At 41.7% G+C, this 17,959-nt stretch overlaps 1 protein-coding gene across 4 annotated transcripts in view; it reads right to left on the minus strand.

The window, feature by feature from the left end:
* The window catches only part of PIBF1 (progesterone immunomodulatory binding factor 1), a 270,000-nt gene that overhangs the window by 164,300 nt on the left and 87,741 nt on the right, over window positions 1–17,959 (minus strand). For all 4 annotated transcript variants that reach the window (XM_083168868.1, XM_083168869.1, XM_083168870.1 and 1 more), the window contains exon 11: window positions 177–342. In XM_083168868.1, the coding sequence (XP_083024994.1) occupies window positions 177–342 (166 nt within the window). The remainder of the gene's footprint in view (window positions 1–176; window positions 343–17,959) is intronic.

The raw sequence follows: 17,959 nt of genomic DNA on the forward strand, positions 1-17,959 counted from the left end.
AGTTGATGTTCCAGGTACAAAAAAGTCTCATCATGTCATCATCTTGTGACAATGACAAGTGCTAAGAGAAATGGACAGTAGGTGTCAGATAGATGACTATAGATAGCAATATAAGCAAAGAATATGAGCACGGGCTAACAATTGGGTAAAACTATTCTATATTAGACTGACTGTACCTCGAGTTTCTTCTGATACTTCTCACATTCCAGTTGACACTTCTGTAAGTTTTCGTTGGTCTCCTCCAACACCATGTGAGCACGTTCGGCCTCAAAAGATTTAAGCTTTGCTTGATGAAGAAGTTCAGACATTTTGCTCTCTGTGCCCAACTGTAATTGTCGATACCTGAAAAGGGGTAGTGAAAACACTGGGATTTGTCAATAGTCCACGTAAGAAGTTCTGGAAAATATAACAGAAGTGTATAATAATAAAAAGTATTCTACTTTCAAAGACCTATTTAAACAAGACAAACATCATTGGTTAATAATGAATAATTTACTTGAGTGTACACATATGCTGTGATATGAGAAAACTATTACCATTAGTTGACACTCTGAACAGAACTAAAATTAAACTAACACAAAATTTGCACTATTGGCCTTTCAAGTCAAGTGCTCCTTAATGAAAGAGGATACTTAAAAGGAGTAAAAAGCCACTAGAGCAGTGGTTCCCAACCTGGGGTACGCTACCACCCGCTCGGGGGTACGCGGCGGCCTGGCCTGTAATGGCGGCCGCGGCAGTCAGACAGGTTGCTGGAGGGGAGGAGAGTGCATTGCGCATCTCTCCTACCCCTCAGTGTGCTTCCCTGTGACTGGCCACCCGTCCGCCAATCAGAGCTTGCGGGCCGGCAGCCAATCAGGAGCCGGCCTGCGAACTTTGATTGGCGGGCAGCCCAGTCACAGTGAAGGGAAGGAGAGATACGCAGTGTGCTGTACTCTCCTTCCCGAGAGAAGCAGCGGCGGCAGCTACACGGCAGGGGGACACTGGACTGTCCTCTCCCCAGCAGCAGCATCAGCATCAATGTTGAGTGTGCTGCTGCTGGGAAATACTATGGGGGCATTGCTGGCACTGTGTGGGCATACCATATTGCTGGCACTGTGGGGGCATATTTATTGCTGGCACTGTGGGGCATACTTGTTACTGGCACTGTGGGGCATACTTGTTACTGGCACTGTGGGGCATTGCTGGCACTGTGGGGCATACTTGTTGCTGGCACGGTGAGGCATACTTGTTACTGGCACTGTGAGGCATTGCTGGCACTGTGGGGCATACTTGTTGCTGGCACTGTGGGGCATTGCTGGCACTGTGGGGCATTGCTGGCACTGTGGGACATACTTGTTACTGGCACTGTGGGGCATTGCTGGCACTGTGGGGCATACTTGTTACTGGCACTGTGGGGCTTTGCTGGCACTGTGGGGCATACTTGTTGCTGGCACTGTGGGGCATACTTGTTGCTGGCACTGTGGGGCATACTTGTTGCTGGCACTGTGGGGCATTGCTGGCACTGTAGGGGCATTGTTGGCACTGTGGGCACATACCCAGTACCATGGGGTCATACCTGGCACCGTGGTGGCATTCCCGTTTCTGGCACTGTGGGGGCATACCTGGCACCATTGGAGCATATGTGTATCTGGCACTTTTGGGGGCATATGTGTATCTGGCACTATTGGAAGGCTATCGTGATCCGTTGGAATGTCTGTTGCTTCAGTAATAGAGATTTGACAGTGTTCTGTTATTTTATATGCTGTCCGCAGAATGGGCTGATATTGTGGTCAAATGGTTGCACTTTTTTTTTTCCTCGTCATTGCCAGTATAACTTGCCCCTGTTAAGCCACACCCTTCAAATGAGGCCACAACCCTTTTTAGGCCCCGCCCCCTAAACATTTTCACGAGGGGGTACTCATAAATGAAAAGCCTAATCAAGGGGTACGGGAGACAAAAAAGGTTGGAAACCACTGCACTAGAGTAAAAATCTGGAGGCCAACAAGAACCGAAAGCTGGTCTACAGGTGAAATCATCCCGATCCATCATAATCGGGTGAAATCGGCCCAAATTGAACCTGTGTATGGGCACCTTACGAGAAGTAGCAGGGGAAAATTGATGGACAAAACTGGGTGCTCTGTGATCTGATATCTTCAGCTAGCATATGTGCTTATGAGAGCAATAGCTCAGTTTCCTTTTCATACAGGCTACTAGCAAATTTAATGGATTTAGAGCTTGATTCAGTATGGATATCAAAAGCAAAGCCTTTCTCTAATGGACAAATCCATGCTGCATTGCAGATGGGGCAGATGTAACATGTAAGATTTGGGTGGGTGTGTTCAAATGTATTTATTTAATTATTAACAGTTTCTTATACAGTGAAGCATATTCCATTGTGCTTTACAAAGGAGACAGTGATACAACAAACTGGGTATTTACAGACAGTCAAAGGTATGAGGGCCCTGCTCGCAAGCTTACAATCTATAGGGAAATAGGCACAAGGATAGATATTTTTTACTGCATAAAGTCTACCAGAATGCAAAGGTTCCTGGTGTGCTGTAAGATAGGCCACGGGTCAGGAGGATGGAAAATGTGAAGAAAAAAGTGGATGTGTGTGGACTGTATAGTGGGGATGTAATTAGATAGGAAAGGTATATGAAGGGGCTGGTTCTGGAATTTGATAAGCGTGCCTAGAGGTGAGTTCTCAGGGAACGCTCATAGGTTTGGAGACTGGAGGAGAGTCTTATTGTGCTTGGGAAAGCATTCCACAGAGTGGGTGCAGCCCGAAGAAAGTCCTGCTATCGGGAATGGGAGCGAGTAATGAGTGTGGATGAGAGACGCAGATGTTGTGAGGAGCGTAGAGGTCTGGTTGAAAGATATTTTAAGATAAGAGGTGTATGTTGGTGTAATTTGGTTTATAGCTTTTACATACATAGAGGATACCCGCACCAGTCTTTAGTTTTTTTGTGTACACTGGACTTTCCTATCTCCACTTCAATAAATTTATTTTGGGGATGATGTCCCTTTAATTTATTATTTCAAAATGGGAGGTGCTACCTACTACTCAAATATGGACAGACTCAACAAGAAGAAAAGGTATGTATTCATGTAGGTGCACTGAAAGTCAAATAACAATACATAAAATTTTACTTTTATTTATATTCAATAAAAAGGTGAAATATTAAAATATAGTAGATAAAGTTTCTTATCAAAATCTACTATATTGTAATATTCCACCTTTTTAGTGACTATAAATAAAAGTTACATTTTATGTACTGTTATTTGACTTTCCGAGTCTGCCTATCAAAAAATCAAGGATGTCTGTGATGATCCTTGTTGTACTTAATGCAGGTGGTTGCTTTGGAACATCTAAGACCTCACCTCTATACTTTCTCTTGAGGCATACTTCCGTACTGTGTTGCCCTCTCTTGCTTGTACTCTGTTGTGTGTGGCAAAGGGGAGGGTGCTGGGGGTCCTCCAGGGAAAGCAGGGGACTTGTGCACCTTCCTGGTAGGCTGTGAGAACCACTCATTTGTTAAGAGGCTCCCTGCTATTCCAGAATGTTCAGCAAGTATGCATTGAGTGGTTGAAAAATGGTTATTGGTGGCAGTATATATATAAATGGCTATCCCAACACCGTCCTTATTATGAGTATACCAACCACATATGATGCGGATAAGCCCGAGCGTGTATCGCAAATAACTATACAATATGGGAGGATTCATCTCCATGGCAATGCCGTGAAGCCACCATGAACGTAACACACGGAGCCACAGTGCGTCTCAAAAGCCAGGAAATGAACTACCGACGTACCGTTCCAGAAGCAGGAAATACGTCAGCAACCATTCATCATGTAAAGCCGCAGGGAGATAGGATCCCAAGCGTACCGTATGAGAGACGCATGCGCACCTGGACATCAATGACGCCGGGCGGAAGTGGGGCCGAAATGACGTCGCGCCCCACTCCACCGCAATCCCGGTCGTATATTATGTGTATATGAGGTTACTATGATCGTAGTTCACACAACAGCACTAAATACTATTGGCCCCCGATATATGGTTGGCGGTTAGCATAACACTATGTAATTACCCGTTTTTAGCTCACAATTGATCTGATTGAATAATTAATTACAGGAAGTGACATCACATCCTTTTGTACATAAATACCTGCTCCCTCCAGTATGTCCCCACCCCCTGAGGAAGTCTTTCAGAGATGAAACATGTCGGGCAACTTCTGAACTCACTGCTCTCCACACTAAAAGCTAAGCAATTCTATTCACTTCTTTTACCTTGATCGTACTGTGTATCTTATCTCTAAAGTATCTTTTTTCTTATATTGGTTTATATACGTTTTTACTAGGTCCTGGTAACTCTATTTTTTACTCCTCTTTTTATATGTAAATTCTCCATATTTTTTACACCATTGAGATACCCCTACCCCCATTGTTATTGATTGTATCATTGCACTGTAAAATAAACTTATTATTTTTAACACTCAGCCTATTATATATATATATTAACTGAAGTCGCCGGGTTCTTAAATATTTTTCACACATTATATATATATATATATATATATATTTATTTATTTAAATACACACAAGCACGCAAGGCCTGCACCCAATCACCAGCTAACATCCTGCAACTGTATTGTTATTCAGTGTATACAGATGTGTCCACACCTATCCTTCATTAGACAAAATGCATTAACTCCGCGGGACTTGTTAGGACCGAGCATCTTTGCCTAAAATACTTCCATTAAAAATTTGTCTGATTTCCCAAATGGTGCAAATATGATGCTCAAGAAGTTTCTGCTGATTAAAATGATTATGCAGCATGCCTATATTCAGTCTGTAACTACAGGTCTATCTACATTCCTGGAAAACACTGTAAGGTTACATTCAGTCTGCGAATAGGATGCAGTTTAATGTAAAAAAGATGCCAAAAAGGGACTATTGATATGTGCAATGGCATCCCACACTTAGAAGGGCTGTTCAACGCGAAAAGAGGCTAGATGTACAGTATGTGGACACATCTGTATAACACACTAATTAAAGAACTTTGGGAAAAGATTCTTTAGGAATAGAGACAAAAGCCATGGCACTTTAAAGGGCAAACGTTTCAAGCATCTTTTGCAATGTTTATACCTCAACACATTATTTTATTAAATATAATAACTACATATTAAATAAATACAAAAAGAAAGGAAATCTAGGTAATGTTATTTTAAGGTTTTCCAGAGTTCAGAACACATTGTTTAAAATATGCTCAAATAATATTTATTAAAGCCCAGAGTGAGAATTGGAAAATGTAAAAGAAATATTCCATCAATAGAAGAGCAATAATAGACAATAATACCCAGTGGCTAAAGATGCTGGAAGGGCCAGTAAGGTGGAATGACAGAGATAGAGTACAGTCAGCTGCATGCAAGTTACAGCAAAGCTTCCTGAACAGTGATTACCCCTTTATGCTGCCTTCAGACCGCAAAACTGGCTTTGACCCTGTATTTGAAAACGTTTCCAAAAATGGGTCTGCCAGGTAAAACCCCTTTCACACCGCATCTCTTAAACGGTATATTACCGTTTAAGTTTGGTTTTCTGAACACTGGCAGACCCGTTTTCGGAAACTTTACAAACACAGGGTCAAAGCCAGTCTTCAGCGTGCTAGCCCCCCCCCCTGCGCGGGTTAAGGCAGGGTTAAGAAATCCCCCCCCCGCGGGTTAACACAGGTTAAGAAACACCCCCCCCCCCCCTGCAGCCGGTACCTCCTTCAGTGTGGATCCCGGCAGTATGGACGGCTGCGCTTATGAAAAAAAAAAGGACTTTCGGAAAATGGCTGCCCCATAGGAAAACCTGTTTAAAAAAAACTGTCTTTCGTACGGGGGCAGCCATTTTCCGAAAGTCACTTTTCTTATAAGAAACTGGTTTTCCTATGGGGCAGCCATTTTCCGAAAGTCCCTTTTTTTCATAAGCGCAGCCGTCCATACTGCCTGGATCCGCAATTACGGCGGTACCGGCTGCAGGGGGGGCGGGTTTCTTAACACATTGGGGGGGGGGGGGGTGTCGTGGGATGGTAACCTGCCACGGGGGGCGGCTCCAGCGCTATGAATATTTAATGAGCGTTTCAATACCGGGTCTGAAACGGGTAGGACCCTCCATTTTAACCGTTTTACAAAAACGGCTTTTGTAAAATGGTTAAGTGGTCCTGCACCTTTCAGACCGCACAGATTACCATTTTAAAACGGTAAAAAAAAAAAAATCTGCAAAATACCGGTTTTTAGGTGCGGCATTACTCATTACATCCTGTATTACAGTTTACAGCTCCCCACATAAGAAAACAAAAATATCAAAAACATTTTCTGAATCCAAAAAACTATTTATGAGGGCATTTTTAGTCAGTCAATGTTTTGGATGTAAAAAAAAAAAATAACAAAAATGTTTTTTTTTTTTGATAAGTAGGAATTTCCTTGTTCCCAGATTAATAAAAGTTGACTAAGTATCAAATGACAAGTCTCTACAAATATTATACAAACATTTAGCTTTTCCAGGTGCTTTCGTGTTGAGTAATACAAAATGTACAAAAAAAAAATGTATGTCCCCAGATTGTATAAACTGATCTGAACGCATTGCAACCTATTCAGTGCTAGTGCAGGTCCATGAGAAACACATATTAGTGTCAGTTTTTAAAGTATTACATTTGTAAGTGTTTCGATTGGTCAGAAATGGCATACAGTACACAGAGATGCATACAGTAGTTGGATGTGAATCAAATAAACCAGTGTTTTTCAACCACTGTGCCGTGGCACACTAAGCTGTTCTCAAATGTGCCTCCAGATCTAGAGATGCCAAAACCAGTTTACAGCCAGCACCAGTTCAACTGTTATTTACTGGTCTCTTCTTTTCATGTAAAGAGTCAATGTATTTTTTTTTTGTTACCTGTGGGGACCAGTGTGATTGTTTTTTTATATGGGGGCCAAAAGGTTTGTTTTTTTTCCTGTAAGGGCCAATGTGTTTTGCCCTGGGGGATCGCATGGTGTGCCTTGGCAATTTTAAAATCTTATTTAGTGTGCCTAGGTCGACAGCCTAGGCACACTAAAGGTCAAAATGATGTTGATAAAAAAAGGTCAACTTGCATAAGGTCGACATTTACATAAAGGTTGACACGGAAAAGGATGACATGCGTTTTCAATTTTTTTTGTGTAAAATGTCAACACCTGATTAGATGGAACCCCAATTAATGTAGCAGATACACTCGTAATATTTTGGGCCAGGTGCCTCTCTCCATATGTATGAAAAAGTCCAAAAAGAAAATCAAAATAATGATAAACTCCGGTCAATCTTTTCACGTGTCGACCACTGTCACGTCAACATTTTACTTCTGTCATTGTCATCTTATATGTAGAAGTTTTAGTTTTGTTAATGTCGACCTAGACACTGTTGACCTATCATTCGAATCCCTAGTACAGGTTAAGTATCCCTTATACAAATATCCGTTATCTGAATTATTCTGATAACCAGAGTCTCCAAAATGTACTTTTATTTATTTTTTTAATAAACACTTAATGGGGACATCTGTAACTGGCACTACTGGGGAAATAACATGTAACTGGCACTAAATATGTGCAAGGACATGATTGCTTGGCATTCAAATGCAGTGTCTGATATTGTACACCATGTTTCATTTACAAATAAAATATATTTGTGTGTATTTCGGGTGTTTGATGTGCTTATATAACATAAATGCAAGATACCTCAAGATACCTCATTCAAATATAAAATTATACCAAAATACGGAATCCGTATCCAGAGTTCTTCTGGTCCCGAGCATTTTAGATAAGGGATCCTCAACCTGTAGTTACACACTGAAATGCAAGCTAGATCTGAAATAAGCATTTAAATATTTCTTTATTACAAGTATTCTAGCACAGTGGGCCTTATTCTAGTTCACTCTCTGACAAAATCCTTCTTAGATGGACAAAACCATGTGCACTGCAGGGGGGCAGATGTAAAATGTGCAGAGGGAATTCGATTTGGGTGAATTATTTTGTTTCTGTGCAGGGTAAATACTGGCTGCTTTATTTTTATATTGCAATATAGATCTCACTGAAGATTAAACCCCACCCAAAACTAATTCTTTCTGCACATGTTACATCTGCCCCACCTGCAGTTTACATGGTTTTGTCCATCTAAGAAGGATTTTGTCAGAAAGAGTGAACTAGAATAAGGCCCAGTATGCTTAAGTCATTCAATGTCACATAACCTGTGCCTGAAAAGTAGGAGAGGAGACAACCAACCTGGCTAGCTGGGCCCTGGCATTTGAGCAATGGATCTGGCAGATGCAGAGACTGGCGCATGCACCAAAGACCAGCTTCTGTGGACTGCATTGGTTGCAGACCATTAAATCTGGGTAGAACTGAGAATAAAACAGGGAATGGCTTACTACTGGATGCACATTATCTGCTAATCACAGCTGGGACTGGCAGTCCTAGAGGGAAAAATCACATCATACTGGGTGTTGCATGTTGTGTGTATGACTGAAAGGAAGTCACTGCCAATCACATTGAAGCCAGTGCAGTCACTTAATTGGGGAATTTTACTTTGGCTTCAGTACTACAGCACATAGGTAAGATCAGCCAGTGGAAATAAGCATGATAATGAAACTATGATCATCAATCAAGAAAACATGATCAGTCACACAGCAAGTTTTGACATTTTTCATTAGATCATTTATGTAGTGTTTATAAACACAAATTACAAAAAAAAAGAAGGTTATGAGCAGTATAACTATGCAATAATATAACTAATAAATAAACTCCGCTAAGAAAGATATAAAATATTTGAAAAGCATTCATGTAGAACTAGAACATATTTTAGGATGAACAAAGGATATTCCAGGTCATTGCAACCAGAACATTTTACAGCTTGTTTTATCAGCTGTTAATGAAAACCTTTTGCTACTTTTGGTCACACTGTTCACAGACATTTGTTCTGTCACTATATAGATCACTTCTGTAAATAATATATACAAATTAATTTTAATATCTCTATTTCTATACTAATACTATTCAGTATTGCAAGATAATAGTAGGTATGGTCAAACAACTATGAACTGAATGATGGGACATTGTTTGCAGTGAACTTTCAGGCTGTTTGGGTGTTGAAGTCAGCGGATGCTTGGGTGGGATGCAAGGACCATGTGCTGGGCTAAGCTCAATGTGTGGGCGGCTTTTGATAGGGTCTCTTCCTCTAAAATTATATTTTGTGACCACTTTCCAATCTGTCTATTTCTGTCTTGCTACTGTACCTTTCAGGTGCCCCTGGCGGTCAAATAGTGGTTTAGCTTCCAAAGTAGCTGAGTAGTAAATCATAGAGATGAAAGTTTAGGGGTAGGAACCTAGCTATGGTCCCTTAACCGCAGTCCACTCCCACTGAATGCATTCTGTGTGTAACTGACCAATCATTTTTTTTGTGTGCAAACATAGTGAAAGCAAGGCATAAATATATACACATATTAAATGTACCAAAAAAAAACACATTGTAATTACAAAAATTGTTGCTCCTTAGTGGGATTCGAACCCTAGGCACAGCGCATAGCATTCTGTGGTCTTAACCGCCATGCCATTTAAATCACATTACCTCCAGCTTGTCATCTTGTTCACACTTGATGCGAGGGTGCCGGGGCTTGTCAAATTTTGGTATATGCAATATTATTGTATTAAAAAAAATGTATTTGACGATTTTTGTCATGTTTTAAATTTCAATAAAGAATTACGTGATTTAAAAAAAATGCATTTATTGTAATGTGCATTGGGCATCTTGGCAGGCATTCAACACAGCACCTTAACTGTACATTGTACTCTGTAGTACCATATCCATCCCTGGCACTGTACTGTAGTTTTCATTAGTGGAGCAACTGCCACCCAGCTGTTCAGCAGTGTAATTACATGCTTCGCAACTTTGTGTGCCACAATGGGACATTTCTCATGCAGCGACAAGGACGCCAGGATTGCAATCCAACAGCAATGATGAGAGTGGCTACATCTGTATTTGAGATATATTTTACTATATGCTCTTACTCATAATGGTTTATATACAGATTAGTGCCACAGGTTGGCGACACATTTGAACCTATAGCGGTTCCTGACATTTGTGTGAAAATTTCCCAGATACATAAAGTAATTTTGTTCCAAGACCTTTAGCAACAAAGCCATCATAATCTCATCAGACGGGCCATTGTATGGTCCCTTGAGTAAAAGATCTGACATCTGCATCCATCCCTGCTTTATGTGGAATGATTATATATATATATATATATATATATATATATATATCCCAGTGTTCTGGCACTCGCTGATAATCTGCAGGTAACTGCTCCTGTTGCCTTCCTCGGAATAGGACTACACATACAGTGTCTCCTAAATACAATGCAGGTTTGACGGCGGCACTCAGGATAAAGAAATACACGACACACAGCCAGGACTTTGCCAACGTTTCAATGCTGGTGCATTTTCGTCAGGGCGATACGATATATATAAAAATATATCTAGGGCCTGGATGTTTTGCATAAACATTAATTTGCAGGATAGCATGCAGGCCAGAAAGCATTCAATGGTCCCACCCATTGAATGATTTCTACAGTGCTCGCAAATCTAAGTCAGTCTCTGCTGACTTTGACTTGCGGTGTCCTGCTCTGAGAACTGAGTGGGCCAACCGCCCCCCAGCAGGCAACTTGGTGCCTGCGTTTGCATGGGGACACCCAGCGGTTTCCTGGGCGCACCCAGCATTTTGCAAATGCCTACTGCACGCCTCTTTCATGCCCTGCCTGTACGAGTGCCACAGAGACTATTCAAGTCTCTGAAGGTGCACGCACAGAGATCCTGCACATGCACATGTGCAGAGCTTCAACATCTGTCCCCCGTGCGAACATGCGGTGGACCGATCAAACTAGAATCATAATATACAATTACCAGGGAGAATACCAGTCTTATCTAAATCACTTAAAACATGAGCTGTATCTTTCAAATAAGTCTCTGTGTCTTTAAAAAAAAAAGTAGCAAAAAATGGTCAAGAAATTGAGCCAAATGGTGTCATATTGAGCCTCTGGCTGAAATTATAGAATGACCGGCCAGATTGATGAGGGACTTGTGTATTTTCAGAAGTGCATATAACACTGGGCATAATCAGAAAATGAAATGTGTCCTCATTGATCCATCCCTGAGCATCTCCCAATGGGATATGGTCATTTGGTCTACCGCATGATGGACGACAAGCATTTGGTCAACATGAGGATAGGTTGACATAGGTCTAGGTCGACAGGTCTGTAGATCGATGCAAGTATTAGGTCGACAGTGTCTAGGTCAACAGTCAAAAGATCGACATGGGGTTGTTCACTGTTTTTTGAGCCGACATGTGCCGACAGTCGTATTTCATGCTCCACCATCCACTAGGGCGTGGTGGGAGAATAAAATAGTGTGCCGAGTGCAGCGAGGCATCGTGCGCGAAGCATAGTGGGCAAAGCGAGGGGGATGCGGGGTGCACTTGAAACTGTGTGGACATTCGGGTAAAAAAACCAGTGAAAAACCCCATGACGACCTTTTGATTGTCGACCTAATGACCTGCCCCACCTAAAGCCACGTCGACTTATAACCATGTCGACCTTTTTCCATGTTGACCTATTGGTGTCGACCTAATGCTTGACCAAATTATCCCAACCACTCTTAATGAGGACAGTTGATCTGCAAAAGATTTAATCATGGATATAGGGTTGGCGTAAACCTTGTTGTAAGTTATACTATCAGAGTTACCTTCTGATTTCTTTGTCATAGTTTAAAAAGTCTTGTATACAGTAACTCATGGGTCCTCAAACTGCGGCCCTCCAGATGTTGTGAAACTACAAATCCCAGCATGCCTTGCCACAGTTTTAACACTCCCTTATAGCAAAACTGTGGCAAGGCATGCTGGGATTTGTAGTTTCACAACATCTGGAGGGACCCATGCCATAACTATTGCTCTACTCTTGTCCACGATATGCATCACCACAGGATAATTGACTTGTAAAACCTTAAGTGAAACCCTCTCGTCAGTTTTAAAAGTATAATATTTTGTGTGTGTGGGTGTTGCTAGTTTACACTGTTAATAAATGACCCTTAAAGTTTTGACACCAACATTGTTGGAGATGGGGTAATAGTAGGTTTCTTGAATGTTTTTTTTTTTCCAACTTTGGTTACAGAAACCTTAACTGGGGTGTTCCTACTGATCTTGAAGTGACTAATGGCACTGGGAGAAGTCAAATTTATTAGAAGGGATAAAAAGTGTATCCTTGGATAAAAGGCAATGCCCAGTGTCGGTTAATTGGCAAGTGGACAGGTTAAATATTCATTATTTTTACCCCTCCGATCCCTTGGGCATCCTCTGCCTTTTGCAGTATGCTTACCAATGGTGAGGTCTCTTGTTCGTGATCTTAGACCTACTCTGGTGGATCTTATATCATGACCTTAAAAAAATGCAAAGGAAGATGCAGAGGGCTAGTAGATCTTTACCGAATCTATTTCAGATAAGAAATTCAAACTGAATCCCTATCACCAATAAAGGGTCTATTTCTAAACCCTCATTTGGGTCTTAAACCCTGTGTATTCCTTTATCCTCCACTCTCATCCATTTATAGACAGTGAGACTTTCATAATATGCTTGAACAGTTTCTATGTTTTTGTTTTTAAAGGCTAACATACATTCAACACTCCACACCATCTGACGCAGAATGCCAGGATCTGGCACCTGATGGTGGTAGTGTTGCTAATGCACAAGAATTGCGTCTCTCTTCTGCACGGATCACTAGCTCCCATTTACTATTACAGGACTTTCATCGGGCTGCTACCACCCTATGGAATGCCCTGCCACGCACAATAAGACTCTCCACTAGCCTCCAAACTTTCAAGCGTTCCCTGGAATCTCACCTCTCAGACACCTCTTTAGGTTCCATACGCATAACCCTCTGAGGCACTTATGTACTATATAGCTTCCCTTCTGGACCTACAAGCTATGCTATTACTGATGCCTGTCCTTGTGTTTCCCTCCTGTATCCCTCTAGATCAGAGCTGGGCAACACTGGCCCTCCAGATGTTAATGAACTACACATCCCAGGATGCTTTGCATTAGTTTTGCTATATGGCCATGCTGAAACTGATGCAAGGCATGCTGGGATGTGTAGTTCATCAACATCTGGAGGGCCGGTGTTGCCCAGCCCTGCTCTAGATTGTAAGCTTGCAGCAGGGACCTCTTACCTCCAAGTCTGTCTGTTGTTACCCAGTTTGTTTTATCTCTGTTTATAATTGTAAAGTGCAATGGAATCTGCTGCTCTATATAAGAAACTGTAAATAAATAAAATATAAAGCAAGGGACATCAACAAGCTTACGGATATAGGGCATGCTGGGAGTTACAGTTCATGGATTAGAGCAGTGGTTCCCAAACTGTGTGCCGTGGCTCCCTGGGGGTCAATTGCAGGGGTTCCACGGGTTGGTGGACCATTTCAAATTATTTATGATCAATAATTTATGAATCAAACCAGTGCTGGTGGCTGCCAATCATAAAATTCGTGTACAACCAGAAGCAAATCATTCCCTTTAAACACATAACTGAACCGAAGAAGCACATATCAACACAATCTATTTAATTTTATATTTCTTTTTTTGGGCCAAGGGGTGCCGTGGGAGTTTTATGATACTCTAGGGTGTCCAGAAATTAGTGAAGATGATTGGAAGATAGCCCTGTCAATGTCAAGGGTATCTACCAACTCCATTAGAGTACAGCAGGTCCAATTAAATATTTTGTATAGGAATTATATGACACCTGTGAAGTTGAGCAAGTTTACAATTAACTATTTGGATAGCTGTCCGAAATGTCGTGAGCTAGGATGCTCATTTTTTCATTAGCTGTGGGAGTGTAATCAGGTTCAAATTTTTGGGCAAAAAGTTGGGGAAACGTTGGTGGAATTGGGTATCCCATCCCAATGTATCCAGCCAATAAGCTGCATTCTGGGCGTTTGGCCAAAAGACAGTATGACATCTGATATGAGACAAAACGCTATAAACCTGTGCTCAATAGTCAAAGTAATTATAGTACGATCATGGATGGCCAAAGAAGGTCCCGATCTTAAGCAATGGTTAATACTGGTAGATAACATAATGGAGCATGAAAAGTTTGTATACATGGCAAGACAATCAGTAACAAAATTCTATAACATCTGGGGAAGCTGGCACCACAAGGAGTATGGATAGGGGGGGAGGTATAATGTATATACATATTTAATATTTTCTTTTTCTTTTTTTATCCATCACCCTAATTAGTATAGGTCGTTAAACTTATATCACATAAAAATATAACCTGATACATAATTGTAATTTTATAAAATTAGATCACTTGGAATAAATACACATTGAATATTTACACAATTGAATATAAATATAAAGTAGAGATGCACTTTAAAAAATTGTATGAAATATAATTCAATCATGGAGATTTTAGGATATAGTGAATAGGTGGACACATAAGCACTAACTTTGGTTGCAAAATAGTGCACAGCACATTAGGAAACCTCTTCCCAAAATCCTAAACAGTAAGAAGTAGGGTACCAATTTTAAGGGTGCCGTGATTCAAAAAAGATTGGGAACCCCTGGACTAGAAAATGTAGTGGTCTGGCTACTCCATTATAAAGGGTGATCAAGCATATTTTCCATTACTGACAGATGTCCCCTGAACAAACTTTTAACAGTAGTACAGCTCCAATATATTCCTGCTAAGTGGGACTTCTTTAATTAGCCTAAGTAAATTTTAATTTAGGACATTTTTGCAACATGATAACATTCTTTCCTGTATTTCTATTGATAACACATACCAGCCCAATATATCTAATACACTTGTAAAGAAAACATGGGAATAATCTGTCATGTGTCACATATTCTATATATAAATGAGGAATTTCAAGCCTTTTGCTGCTTACAGTTTGTTCCTACTGCCAGTGCAGTTCCTTCCGTGAAGTATCCTTATTTGCTTCTTGGCTATCGCTTACATGATGCGTGGGCTCAGGAATTATAACCACCACATTTTTCACTACTGTAGTCTTGAAATGACCATTTAAATACAATATTTATATTTTGCAAGGAAAGTAGCAGAATTCAACAAGTGTGCAGTGTTTTATAATACCAATCTATACTATTTGAAACTAGAGCCGACACTACAAATGTCTTTATCGTCAGACTCTCGGAAAGAATGCAAAAACAGTCTATTGTATTGCCCCAAGGAAACTGCTGGTTGAGCGACTGCAGGAACCTTTAGATTTCAGCTGTAATATAGCATCTGTCGTTCTTGGCTTAGTACAGCACACTTGAATGAATGTGAGAAATCTTTCTTTGCTTTTCTGAAATACGCTGGGCATGCTCAACAACTGTACTTAGGATCTACAAGTATTTAAAACATGTCTTTAGTATAACATAGGGCATCTTTTCCATAGCAGGATCAAATATGGCCTAGGAATGGAATAATTAATGATACTCTGTAAGAAACCCTTAAAACTATTTCGCAATAAGCATTTAAATAAAAACATAGCAAACAAATAACGGATACAAATGACATTGGGAAGTTTGCCAATTGCCAATGCTAATGAAAGGGTTGTGAGCAATACAAAAGTGGAATGTTAAGTAGAAAAAAGCAGAGGGCGTTTTAAATTAATATTAAAATGAGTGATTTAAATCACAAAATATCAAACACCACTAATGGTGTGTACACACGGTGAGATTCCTTTGCTATTCAACTTTTTATAAAATCTTTGCTAACTCGTGCTAGTTACATACAGATGGGTCTTCTCCCATCTTGGCAGGGGATGGCGCTGGCGTCGCCAGCCGCCATCCCCCGCCAGCGCCATGGCGATGGTGAGAAGGGGACGCGCGCGCACGAGAGGCGCGCGCATCCCCTTCCGACGGCGCTTCCATCCGTTTCCCCGGGTCCCCGCCGGCAACCCGGGGTCCCCGCCGCCTGCCCGCACCCCCCCCTAACCCCCCCCTAACCCTGTCCGTCTCCCTGAGGCGGAGACGGATAGGGTTTCCGTCGCGCTAGCGACGGAGACTGAGACGCACGCGCGTCTCAGTCTCCTCGCTGGCGTGGCTGCTGGCGGGTCGCCAGCGCGTACATTCTGGCGACCCGCTAGCAAGGATGGCAGTAGTAACATACTGTACAATTCATGCTATCTGCTTTAGATTTGCACTATATAGTCATTGCTGCCCTGTCTATCTGGGTTTCCATTTGTGCTGTCACAGGAGCGGGCATCGGGATCGTAAGGTAAAAAACCTGTACAATCTGCATACGATTTTGACTATATAGTCAAAATCTCATGCTGGATTGTACAGTGTGTACACAACATTACTGTATAATGGGGGTGGTTCTGATCGACTTTCTATATCGCGAGTTCAACCCCTTCCTGATGTTTTGGGGACTGCACATGCTCCCCTTTGCGAATGGCTTTGGTGAATTGCAAAGTCGTACGCAAGGATCGGGCGAGGGCGGATGGTGGTGGGAATGAGGCTTGCCCATGGGAACGACCAGTGTTATGGGCGCCCCAATGAAAATGCTGGGCATTCCCATGGGTACATGGGCGGGCCCAATGCCTACCGGGGGGGGGTGGGGGGGGTGGGCAGTTGAAGTCACAGGACGCTAGTCCCTGCCCCATCTTCACCCAGCCGCACACAAACAAAAGTCAGTTTTCACTGAATTCTATTTGCTTGCCATGAGCGGGAATGTGTTTTTGTTACACATCCCCTCGCATGTTATCGAGGGGAATCAGCGGTGGCGTGGGGGTGGGCTTTTCGAACAGGTGGCATCTCAGATGCTGGTAAAGTGGGCGTATCGGATGGCCTATGACACGATATGGGCAGAACATCGTAGCCATGCTGGCAATCTTTGCATGTACAGCAGTGGGCATAGCTATGACTATGCTATTACACAGCCATGTCACTGCCCCTGCCCTCCCCCTATGCAAAACTACTCCCACCCACCACCCACTCAGCAACTATTAGGCACCTTGGACCACACTGTACTTTCTTATGACCAATAATATAAGAAAATATAGTCATGTAAATATGAGGTAGTATCCCAACATCCAAAATTCTGGATATTAATTGAAGAAACCTTCAGGCCATTAAAAAAGCATGTAAGATATGAGGGGTGAACATTCAAGTGGAATGGGCCAGCCTCTCATATATCAGAGTAAGTATAACAGGGATTTCCTCTGTAAGCACATGGATTGATGTACTGTACACCTGATGAAGGGTTTTCAACCACAAAACTGTTGTGTTATCCTTGGCTTTCAAAAGCGGCATCGCACCACTAGGCATTGCTGACATTTTCTCACACACCCCTGATCACCACTCCCTGTACCCCTGGATCCAAACCACTGATCTACCGAATGGGATACATTTATTAAGCAGGAAACCAGTAGAATATAACCAAGCGCAGGGGACTAGTATTGATCACAGCTGCCCTTTATGAGAGATACTCGGCCCTCAAAATGACAAAAAAACTTATACACAAAGGTAAACGGCGCGTTATAGACCATATAAGCCTATTCTTGTAGATACCAATTGGGCTAATGCGTGATAGACCTGAGGCAGCCTCAGGTCTATCACGCATTAGCCCAATTGGGTATCTACAAGAATAGGCTTAACAGCCATTGGATTCTAGTCATGCATGTTGCAGTTCAGGGATTTAGTTTTTAACTTATTTTTATGGTTAAAAAATTTATTGTTGTGCACATTTAAGTGTCCTACCGGCCGGTGGTATTGTAAACTGTAAATTTAGCTTTGTGTATTTTAAATAAATTTATACTTTCTGATACTAATAGTATGGTCTATTAGCGCAGTTTACCTTTGTGTATAAATTTATTAAGCAGCACCTCCGAAGCTGCAGCATCTAACAATTTCAGGTATTGGTAATAA

The sequence above is a fragment of the Crinia signifera genome, chromosome 2 (genome assembly GCF_055691185.1).
Source record: "Crinia signifera chromosome 2, ASM5569118v1, whole genome shotgun sequence".
NCBI classification, from domain to species: Eukaryota; Metazoa; Chordata; class Amphibia; order Anura; family Myobatrachidae; genus Crinia; species Crinia signifera.